Genomic DNA, 12,243 nt, shown 5'->3' with positions numbered 1-12,243 from the left:
GTTTGGCATCAGTGTCTACTAATACGAAACTGTAAGAAGTGTCTTTATTACCTCACTAGTAAGAAATGTCATTTAGCTTTTAAGTTGCTATTTTACTGATAAAATCGCCAGAGCCGCGCTGACAACACGTTTCTGTGCGTGTGTGTCAGCACTGCATGTGTGTGTTTGAGTGGGAGAGCAAAGAGAGCGGGAGAAAGAGGGTATGTGCTTTCCGTACATAATAAAACATAATTTTGTGGCAAAAAACATGGAAATAATTAGTCGTTTTTATCATATTGTTTAGTATATGTATTTGTTTGGTGAGTGTCGTTGTGGGTTTTGGTTCTTTTGCTTTTGTCAGCTGTAAGGACTTTTGAAGTATCATTTGGTGAAGTAATTAGGGCCAGACCACCAATGGTATGAGGATCCTATTGGAATTGCTCAGCCTATTATTACTCTTCTCCCAAATGAATCGCATTTCGTGCCTAAACATGCTCGAAAACTCATGAAACTTTGCACTCGTGTCAAAAGTGATGAACATTTACGTCTGATATGGGTTTCAGAATTAGGCGTGGCAAAATGACTCGATAGCGCCACTTAAAAAAATTCAATTCAGCACCGTTCAAGCTACAGTTCACGTAAGAGTATGAAATTCAGAAGACACATGTAAAAGCCCAATACTTACAAAAAAGACCCTGTGTGCAAAATCTGAAAAACCCAACAGGAAGTGAGATATTTAGAATTTTCTCTGCCATTTCCAGACGTTTTACTTTAACAAACTCCTCCTAGAAATTTAATCATATTGACATTATATGTGCACTACATTATATGTCTAATCTAAAGGCCTTTGCGATGTTAAATTGCAAAGATCTTGAGTTTTCCCTGAAGGGCGTGTCTGTGGCGGCCTCACAAAGTTTGATGTTTCGCCATGAAACAGAAAATTGTTGTAACTCGGACATACAATTTCCAATCTGCCCCAAACTTCAAATTTTTTATTAGAGTCCTGGCCTGAAGACATCTACATGTCTAAATTCAGTTACAAGCATAGTGCCACCTGTGGGCAACAGGAAAGGCCATGTTTTACATTGTGATGAACTCCTCATTGAGATTTAACTAGAACAACATCATATTCCGTCAGTCTTATCTTAAGGCCTTGGTGATGTTCAATTGTGAAGATCTTGAGTTTTCGCTGAAGAGCGTGTCCGTGGCGGCCTGACAAAGTCTGATGTTTCGCCATGACACAGGAAGCTGTTGTAGCTCAGGCATACAATGTCCGATCTGCCCTAAACTTCACATGTTTGATAAGAGTCCTGGTCTGAAGACATCTACATGCCAATATTCAGTTAGTCATAGTGCCACCTGCTGGCAACAGGAAATGGCATGCTTTACACTGTAATTCACTCCCAGAAAGACATTTAAATATGCCATGAAGTACCAAACATGCTAGAAACACATTCAGTCATGTAACACTTGGCTAAGTACTAATGTATGCGATTAACGCCACTAAAGGAAGTTGTTGTAACTCAGGCATGCAATGTCCAATCTGCCCTAAACTTCACATGTTTGATAATAGTCCTGCCCAGAAGACATCTACACTCACCTAAAGGATTATTAGGAACACCTGTTCAATTTCTCATTAATGTAATTATCTAATCAACCAATCACATGGCAGTTGCTTCAATGCATTTAGGGGTGTGGTCCTGGTCAAGACAATCTCCTGAACTCCAAACTGAATGTCAGAATGGGAAAGAAAGGTGATTTAAGCAATTTTGAGCGTGGCATGGTTGTTGGTGCCAGACGGGCCGGTCTGAGTATTTCACAATCTGCTCAGTTACTGGGATTTTCACGCACAACCATTTCTAGGGTTTACAAAGAATGGTGTGAAAAGAGAAAAACATCCAGTATGCGGCAGTCCTGTGGGCGAAAATGCCTTGTTGATGCTTGAGGTCAGAGGAGAATGGGCCGACTGATTCAAGCTGATAGAAGAGCAACTTTGACTGAAATAAAAACCCGTTACAACCGAGGTATGCAGCAAAGCATTTGTGAAGCCACAACACACACAACCTTAAAGCGGATGGGCTACAACAGCAGAAGACCCCACCGGGTACCACTTATCTCCACTACAAATAGGAAAAAGAGGCTACAATTTGCACAAGCTCACCAAAATTGGACAGTTGAAGACTGGAAAAATGTTGCCTGGTCTGACGAGTCTCGAATTCTGTTGAGACATTCAGATGGTAGAGTCAGAATTTGGAGTAAACAGAATGAGAACATGGATCCATCATGCCTTGTTACCACTGTGCAGGCTGGTGGTGGTGGTGGTGTAATGGTGTGGGGGATGTTTTCTTGGCACACTTTAGGCCCCTTAGTGCCAATTGGGCATCGTTTAAATGCCACGGCCTACCTGAGCATTGTTTCTGACCATGTCCATCCCTTTATGACCACCATGTACCCATCCTCTGATGGCTACTTCCAGCAGGATAATACACCATGTCACAAAGCTCGAATCATTTCAAATTGGTTTCTTGAACATGACAATGAGTTCACTGTACTAAAATGGCCCCCACAGTCACCAGATCTCAACCCAATAGAGCATCTTTGGGATGTGGTGGAACAGGAGCTTCGTGCCCTGGATGTGCATCCCACAAATCTCCATCAACTGCAAGATGCTATCCTATCAATATGGGCCAACATTTCTAAAGAATGCTTTCAGCACCTTGTTGAATGAATGCCACGTAGAATTAAGGCAGTTCTGAAGGTCAAACACAGTATTAGTATGGTGTTCCTAATAATCCTTTAGGTGAGTGTACGTGGCAATATTCAAAGTCAAAGTCAAAGGTTATAGTCAAAGTGCCACCTGCTGGCAGTAGGAAGTGTGGCACATCAAAATGACTTTGCAGTATTTCTCCTATATTTACCCGTTTAAATGCATGTCGCTCACTATTCTCTGTTTTCCTGAGGCCACTGGGTGGCGGTGGCCCCGGGTGCGAGGGCCCTTTCATCGCTGCTTGCAGCTTTAATATGGACACAAACTACTTTAGCCGTGCGTTTCCATGAAAATAATTGCACACCTTAGAACGTTTGCCAAACCAATCAGATTCAAGCATTCAACAGCCCCGTAGTAGGCTATAAGTGATTGTATTTAAATCCGTCTTCGAAAGCATTTCGAAGGGCATTAATACCTGGTCTTTTCACGATCGGATAGCATTTTGCTGCCCTGGTTTTGCAACAGCCGTCACATCAAGAATGACATCTACGTAGGCAGCTCACTAGGTTTTGGAACAGAGTTCTCACTGTCTGTTATCATTTAGGGTTCACCTAAAAGTGTGACTCATCAAACAGAAGTTGTGATGATGAGAGAGTCTACAGAGCCTGCCTGACTTTCAGCATGTCACATAAACTCTTCCTCTCTCATTAATTTCGGTCCTAAAGAAGAGCAGAACAAATTGGCTTCATGCAGTGAGAAGAACTTAATTGAGACCATATACATTTCTTTTTGCCCATGCCTACTTCTTTCCTCAAAAGATTGTCGTTTTTCACAGGGTTAATTAATGCATGTTCAAAGGCTGAATTTCTGCCTCACTTTAATGAGCACAGACAGTATCAGAAACTTCTGTAACTAGTAATGAGAGTGCTATCTCTGAGGTCTTGAGTTGAGTGTTTTGTATTTCAGGTGTATGGAGGTTACGTCACCAGCCTTCTGCTCAGCTCTGAGGACTCCATGCTCAAGTGTGCTGCAGTGCTCTCACCCATCACAGACTTTGCGCTATATGGTAGGATTTGTGTGTGTGTGTGTGTGTGTGTGTGTATCTTAAGTGTCCAATCTTGCTCCTGGAAGACCACTTTCTTGCTGAGTTCAGCTTCCACACACCTGCCTAGAAGTTTCGAGTGATCCTGAAGACCTCAATTAGCTGGTTCAGGTGTGTTTAATTAAGGCTAGAGCTAAATGCTGCGTTCACGCCATGTCTTAATTACCATAATTTCCAGATGACAACACGTGATGTTCTATTCAGAGCTGTTTTCTTATGGGAATTATGCATTTCTATGGCAACACTATCACCGCCTAAATGAACCTGCAGCGGTCAGGTGGTACAAGTATGAGTGCTCAGAAAATTCCCAGCTTACAAGTTGTCATTACGAGATCTATGAGGATGTGAACGCTTTTTACAAGTTGAAATTACAACATGGTGTGAACGTGTAACCCCCCTGTTTGAACCTGCCCGCTCTAAGCGCTCTAACATGGAGGCTAAAGGCTGCAACCTCTAGCATTAGTCACTAGAAAGTCGGACGTTCTAACAAGGAGGCTAAAGGAAGAGTGAGGTTTAATCGCACAGTGACTGCTAGCTGGCCTCCGTTACAAACGCACCAACAGGCCCTCCAGGAACAGGATTGGACACTCCTGCATTAAAGGGATAGTTCACCCAGAAATGAAAATTATCCCATAATTTACTCACCCTCAAGCCATCCTAGGTGTACATGACATTCTTCTTTCATATTTGACAAGCTTTATAATGGCAGTGGATGGGAGCCTAAAATTTGAAGCCCAAAAAAGTCCATCCATCCATTTTAAAAGTAATCCACACGGCTCCGGGGGTTAATAAAGGCCTTCTGAAGTGAAGTGATGCATTTGTGTAAGAAAAATGCCCATATTTAAAACGTTATAAAGTAAAATATCTAGCTTTCACCAGACCGCCTTCCGCAGTTCAAAACACTTACGCCACGTCCGACGTTATATATCGCGTCAGTTACGTTTTTTTTCGTATTTAAATAAATTTGAACTATTTGTAAATAATATTTTTATTTTAATATAGGTATATGAATTAGAATGAATGTGTGCATAATACAGTATGTTGAAAACAAAATGTTTCTTGTCTCGTCACATTCAGATAAGAATTGCCTGATTTATGTAATTCTGAACTGAATGTGACAAGACGAGAATCAATTCAAAACGGTGAAATATGACCAAAAATTTTAGTATTTTGCTTAACAAAATATTACTGTTGGTTGTTTAAGGTGTCACTACAGGCAAAAACACTTTTTTTCATGCATCTGTCAATTTTGAGATTTTGGGCTTTCTGGCTTTTCATATAGTGTTTTTTTCCCCAGACTAATGGAAAGAAAAATACACTATATCTTTTATAACACTTTATCTATTTGCGTCTGTAGATTTTAATGGGAGTTCATTTCTTTAAAGACCGTTTTCTCAAAATCTCCTGCTCAGAAATCTCCACTTCAGCAGCACTTGCATACACCAAACTTTACAGTTTCATTCATATCTATATTCTGAAGGTTTTTACTGTGGGGTTTGTTTTTATACAATTTGCCTGATTTTATTTTATTCCTAAATAAAATTGTGAAAATATAGTTTTTTAATAACGTCATTGATAAAGTTCAAACTCCCAGAAATCCCAAATCCCCTGTTAAAACATTTATGTCAAAAAATATGAAACAAGAATTTTGAACCTGACCAGTGATCAGATTTTTGTTCTAGAAATGTATGCAAATTAGTGCATATTTAATTAGATAATACCTAATTTGCATATATAAACAAGATTTCAGAAAACTTGTAATACCAATCCTAATCGATTGGCAGTATGGTGATATCTATTAGTTATATTTTTTTCACCTTGTTCACCTGGGGTGTCTTGGCTTAACATTCCTATTATAAAACAGTTCTCAAATATTGAATATTTAGCAACTTACATTTTGCCTCGCACTCTTTCATCATTAAAAACTGAAGTGTCATGCTGGAAATCATGTGTGAACAGCAAAGGCCGATTTCTTTCATTTGATTGGCCATCTCAGTAATTTTGACATTGATGAGTGCTGTTAGTGCACTGAGGACCAGCCTAAAATCTGGTAAACTTTAAAACGTTTTATCATCATTTGATAATAGTACTACAGTTCTGCAGAGAAGTCAGCAGGGTAACACTTCAGAATACTGTTCCGTCATTAGTGAATAACTACACAGGAACAAATGAGTAATGCATTATTAACATTATACTAACTACTATACCTAACAAGAAACTCTGATTAACTAATTGGTAAGTAATAGTGCTTAGTTGAATGTGGTAGTTCACTATTAGTTAATCAATAACTACAATTTTTTTCACATCTCCCAGAGGACTACTGAAAACTACTATATACAAATAAATAATAAATGTAAATAATGCATAATGTATAATTAATTCTAAAGTGAAGGTCAAAGTAACCCACTAGTAATGACTCAAGTATTACCAAATCCTTCAGAAGGAATTACAATTTTTTTGGATCAGTGTTTATTCTAGTAATGATTGAAGTCATTGACTACGTTTACATGCTCCCTCATAATGCGATTATAATAGGATTTGACAATATTGCGATTAAACTTTACCTCATGTAAACGCAGTACTTTGATCAAACTAATGTGATTAAGCTCATAATCGTAGTAACCATAGTCACATTAAACTAGGTGGCGTACGCCGATTTTAATTGCATTTTAAACAGGCATGTCAACACATTAATCTCATTATTACCATTCTGACCAAAGTGCGGATGTGCGTGGACGTACACGGATACTGTGTGTTGTCCACACAACTTCATGAATGAACTTCGTGACATTATTCTGAAGTTTTCTCTTCTCCAAATCACTAAACTGTCAACACAGCTCGCTGCGCAGTCTCTGCTCCGTATCTTCATCTAGACGGCGCGAAGAACACGACGGCAGCAGACAAACCCGGCATTGCAATGTTCATCATGGCGCCGAATTATATCCAGTAAGCTATGTCCATAAAAATTTATAATGAATTTGATGCGAGTAGATTAAAACAATGGCCGGTAACATGCATACTGTATGCCTATCTGAGTTTGGTATAACCATACTTATTAGCGAATAATCAGAATAATGAAAATTGCATGTAAACTGGAGTGAAGAGTCCTGCTCATGTCATGTAAACATCTTACGGCGATTAAGACCTTACTCTGATTATTATAAATAGTCGCATTATTGGTGCACATGTAAACGTAGTCATTGTAAACTTTTGAGGTTTTTGTAAGGTTTTGGATATTAATGACTGAAGTGTTACGGCATCTCTCTAAAGTAATTATTAATTATTTGGATCACTATAAAGTGAAGATCATGGTAACCCACTAGTAATTACTCAAGTGTTACCAAATCCGTCAGAAGCCATTACTATCCAAAACCTTACAAAAACCTCAAAAGCTTACAATGACTTCGGTCATTACTAGAGAGTTATCATATTTTCAACATGTCCTCCAACCAATACGCCTATATAGGTCGTTTGTCACTTCCCTGAAATACGACACATAGGAGTATTTACTAAAGTTGTGCCCCTATCGACAACTGGACACTTTCATTGTAATGCTTTGTTTCCTTTTATTTGCATCATATTTTGGGTTTGAGCATTTTGAGCATTGCAAAACACAACATCATGTAATCATGCAATCGTGGGTTCGATCCCAGGGAACACATGTGCTCCGCAATATAAATCACTGGGTAGGTTTAGGGGTGGTGTGATTGTAGTTGGTGATAAAAAGTCCACACATTTAAATGAACACGCATTTTGATTGGTAACGACAGTCGTACATAATTTTATGACGACAGACGTAACACGACACTGTAATTATTTTTACGTCAGCTAGAGTGCGCATTACTTAAAAACGTAAATAAAGGTCGTAATAAGGTGCTTGAAAAACGACCTATAGAGTCGTTTTTATTGGGAGGACAGTCTGCATGTTTTTCACTTTAGAACTAATAATTAGTAATTACTTCTGAAGGATTTGGTAGTACTAGTACTTGAGTCATTACTAGTGGGTTACTATGACCTTCCTTTGAGAGTTAGTTATATGTTATGCGGTGTGAAAAAAATAGTAGTAATTGATTTAACTAATAGTGAACTACCACCTTCAACTAAGCACTATTACTCACTAATACAGGGTTTTTCCTACATTGAACATTTTTTGGGGGCCGCCAAAACAAATTTTTGTCCCGCCAAAGCTTTATTTGATGAGTTATTGTGATTTATGAATGATGTAGAATAGATGCTGCGCTTGTAACTGAGTGACAGAGACGATCAGAGCTCCTCCCTCGCTCGCACTCTCTCTGTCTTTAAAATAAGAATTCTTAGCTTTCTAATATTTCACATATTACGTTAATCAAAATCAAAAGGTCGGAAGACCGAATCCATGTTGCACGTGGCGCTATCAGACAATGTTTTCCTTTAATTACCACTGGGTGTGAAATGCGCTCAAAAAACATTGACTGATTCTCTGACCAGCTGACATAAACCATACTTTCAATAAACGGGAAACAAATCGTGTCCAGTTATGAAGTGTTTTCTGTGTGTTGACAAATCTTTCGCGATGTTCTAACAGATGGGATTCGCACACAACGCGTCTGCTAATGTCCGATTCGCCACCTAATGACTCCTTTGAACCGAATCATTTTAACGACTGGTTAGAACAACTGATCTGTCCAACACTGAACTAACGAATCAGTTTAATCATTTACTCAGAACACCTGAAATGAGAACACAAGTGTGCTTACACAATTTAGCAAGAGTGGGTGTAAGAGATAGTTTTAATTATCCACAGTCTTTCAGCTTATTTATGCTCATAATGCGTAGTAAAATAAATAGCCTATAAATCACTTAGTTTAGACTGGAGTGAGGTGAACCCAGAACAAAGTTGTTGTTAGCTAGCTGATAATTTTATGAAATTGTATATGGCAGAAAATTAGGCTATTTGTTCATTTTTTAAATACTACTTTTTAATATTGATATGATTATATACCAAAACAATTATCAATAAATAGTGTAAAAATGAGGAACAAAAACAAACATCAAGGTATCCCACATGAAAAAATACTATAGTATATTATAGTATATTATAGTAAAATTACTATAGTGTTTTTGAACCATACTATAGTAAAGATACTACAGTAAATTGTAGTATATTATAGTATTTACAACACTTTGTTTATTTACTGTAGTATATTTACTATAGTACGGTTCAAAAACACTACTTACTAGAGTAATTTTACTATAATATACTATAGTATTTTTTCATGTGGGATCAAAATAAGATAAGCAAAAGTTACAAACTTTCTTTGAATTTATTTAAAATGTATTGTCAGTATTGCGCTTGGGGATCACGTGGGTAGGGGACTTTTTTACTGTGCGTGCGTGCGTGCGTGTGTGTGTATGGGTGACCATGTCTGTCAGCCACCACCGAAGACCATTTTTGACCCAGGAAAAACCCTGTAATACGCTAATTAGAGTTTCTTATTAGGTAATAGTAGTTATTGTGTAGTTATTCATTAATGACGGAACAGTATTCTGAAGTGTTACTGACAGCAGAGATCTGGGGTCAATCCGATCCTCAAATGTAGATATGAATATCTCAGTAAGCACATACACGTTCTGAAGACGTCTATTTAAAGAATTTGATCTTATTTTGTGCGAATGACTTGTTCACATGCATTCTAAATCAAAACATCTGCTGAATGTCTTTTTAATGTCCAGCAGGGAGCATTTTACAAATGTATCTCAGATGATAAAATACCCTAAAAAATGTAGCCTGCCAAAATATGTGTGATATCAGGAATTGGAAATATCATTAAAATGCTTGTCCCACTCATAGCTTCTTCTGATTGGTCTTTTGTTGTAAAACTGGCATTGATGCGCTGTGGTAACAGATGCACTATTTTTAACTTGATGCAATATCTTGAAATATGTCCAAGATGCTGAAAAAACATTGAGATGTGCTGTAAGATGACTGGACTAACAATTAAAAAAGTGCAGGCTCAAATTGCACACTGTCCGTGTCCAAATCATCATCCATTCCTGCAGGTCCTGCCCGTGTGTGTCAGTAGAATATTTACTAAAAGTAAAAGTACTAATCTGAATAGTTACTTGAGTAAGAGTAAAAAAGTATCCAATAAAAAAACTACTCAAGTAGCTAGTTACTAGTCTATAGCCTATATAACAACAATACAATAACATGTTAATATTTAGATAGATATTGAATTTAAGTTGTTATTATTATCATAAGTACATTTCTTTGCAACAAACACAGAAGAGACAAGCATTATTTCTGACATCGGTAGCCCAAAAATCATTGCACATTCTTTGCTTTGTATAATACTAACATTGTGGATTATTAGACAATGTCAAAATAAAGTGAACATGCAGAGTATTGCGTTCAAAGCGAACTGTAGTATTTTGGGTTGTATGTAAATTTAGGAATAAGCACTGTTTGGGCACTCAAGATTAATTCTGGGTTAGTTTTTGGTTGGCCAGTTCATTGTCCAAAAGACCTGTGTTCTTAGAGTTTGGTAATTCCTATTGCGCAGTAAACCAAAAGAAGAACATTGTTGTCCCGACCCTTATTTGTGTTATTTGAACAGTATTAAAAGCTTTTTAAAGCATTTTTTAATATAACTCTGATTGTATTCGTCTGAAAGAAGAATGTCATACACCTAGGATGGCTTGAGGGTGAGTAAATTATGGGGTAATTTTCATTTTTGGGTGAACTAACCCTTTAACTGTCATTCGTTTTCAAGACGAATATACCGCTGCCACTGCGCAATACTCACAAATCACCGCAGGAAGGCGGGTGCTCATTCATCTAATGTATAAATTGAGATATATGTCCAAATATTACTGGTAATGTCATACATTGTAGTAGTGTATCGTGGCGTAATAATATGTTTGGTTGTAAAATGTATTACCTGAATGAATTGAAGGTAGCTCGTTCACAAACAGCATACACAGACAGATGTTCAACCAATAAAGATGTTCATCGCTAGCAAACAATAGGATGCATTTGCAGATTTGCTTTCAGCTGACTGTAACGTTAGGTCCCTGGACACTTCATCCAACGCTCTTGATGTTCTTACATTTCCTGTCACGACTCCGAGTGAGAAACGATTCAGTGCGTGCAGGGAACTGAACAAATCATTCAAACCGATTCATTTGTGAACGGGGCATCGCACATGCCCTTGGAATAACATATTTCTTAACATGTATTGCATTAAACTAAAGTAACGAGAGGAACGTCACCCAGTGTAATGAAGTAAAAGTTTTTTGTTGTTTTTTTATTAGAAATTTACTCGAGTTAAAGTAAAAGTAACCACATTTAAATCTACTCTTAAAAGTAAAATTTTTCCAAAAAGATACTCAAGTAAATGTAATGAAGTAAATGTACTTTGATACTACCCACCTCTGCCCATCAGTATTCTGAGAGCAGGGCCTGTAGGAGGACTGAAGCACTCCAAGAACTCTAGAGGAACAGTGAGATGAAAAATGGAGCATGTGTGTGTTCATCATAAACAATACCTCACATTTCACAGCGGCAAGCGCACAGAAATCGGCTCATAACTCACCAGGCGCATCAGCGTGTATTGTGAAATGGCTGTGCAGTGATTTTTATCAAAGGAAATGCTCGGAAATGAATTCTGCCAGTGACAAATGTCACTGTTGACTGATACTGTTCTTATTTCCTGCTTTCAGCTTCAGCTTTCTCAGAGAGATATCTGGGCCCTCCCAAGCCAGATCGGAGAGCATACGAGGTACATTTCCTTGAATTATAATCTGTATTTTGTATTCACCATTACTGACAACACTTATAGTGTGCTCCTTAATATTTCCACAGATGGCCAACCTTGCATACAGAGCATCCCAGTTCGTCGATAAAAAGTTTTTAATCATTCATCCAACAGCAGATGGTACCTTTTTTTTCACTTCTTACCATATCTTTGTAAGAGATAGAATACTGTCACCTGACACGCATTTCTTTTACCTTTTAGAAAAAGTTCATTTTCAACACACAGCCAAATTCATCTCCAGGCTAATCAGCGAGAGAGCAAATTACACTCTGCAGGTAAGAATCATACTTATTGTCTGTGTTCTTAAGGATATAAAGTTCCCACCAGGGGCTAAAGCCACCTTTTCACAGACCAAGGTATGGATATACTGAATTTTCAGATACAATTTCAGCTTTGGGTGTGTTGAAATATTTAAACTTTTGCAACTAGGTGAAAAATTCCCAATATTGTTTCAATAAAATGTTTTAATCTCCAAACACAATTTCTGTGAAATGCATTGTTATGAATAAATAATGTCTAGAATAATCCTCTTATAATTATTTAGAGTGATTAGCCCTAGAATGTTTTTCCATTCATTTTCAACACAGGGTTTTCAAAATATTCTGAGAACACTTTAAATGTTTTATGGTCACACTTTATTTTAAGGTGTCATTGTTACA

At 37.6% G+C, this 12,243-nt stretch overlaps 1 protein-coding gene across 1 annotated transcript in view; it reads left to right on the top strand.

Moving 5' to 3' along the window:
• Positions 1–12,243, top strand: part of dpp6a (dipeptidyl-peptidase 6a) — a gene marked incomplete at its 5' end in the record, with an annotated part of 90,266 nt that overhangs the window by 70,215 nt on the left and 7,808 nt on the right. The window contains 4 exons of the mRNA XM_079805920.1: positions 3,653–3,752; positions 11,490–11,548; positions 11,632–11,704; positions 11,786–11,859. Coding sequence (XP_079662046.1) covers positions 3,653–3,752; positions 11,490–11,548; positions 11,632–11,704; positions 11,786–11,859 — 306 coding nt within the window. The remainder of the gene's footprint in view (positions 1–3,652; positions 3,753–11,489; positions 11,549–11,631; positions 11,705–11,785; positions 11,860–12,243) is intronic.

The sequence above is a fragment of the Gobio gobio genome (genome assembly GCF_949357685.1).
Source record: "Gobio gobio genome assembly, chromosome: 23".
In the NCBI taxonomy this organism is placed as follows: domain Eukaryota; kingdom Metazoa; phylum Chordata; class Actinopteri; order Cypriniformes; family Gobionidae; genus Gobio; species Gobio gobio.
This window is presented reverse-complemented; position numbering and strand designations above follow the sequence as displayed.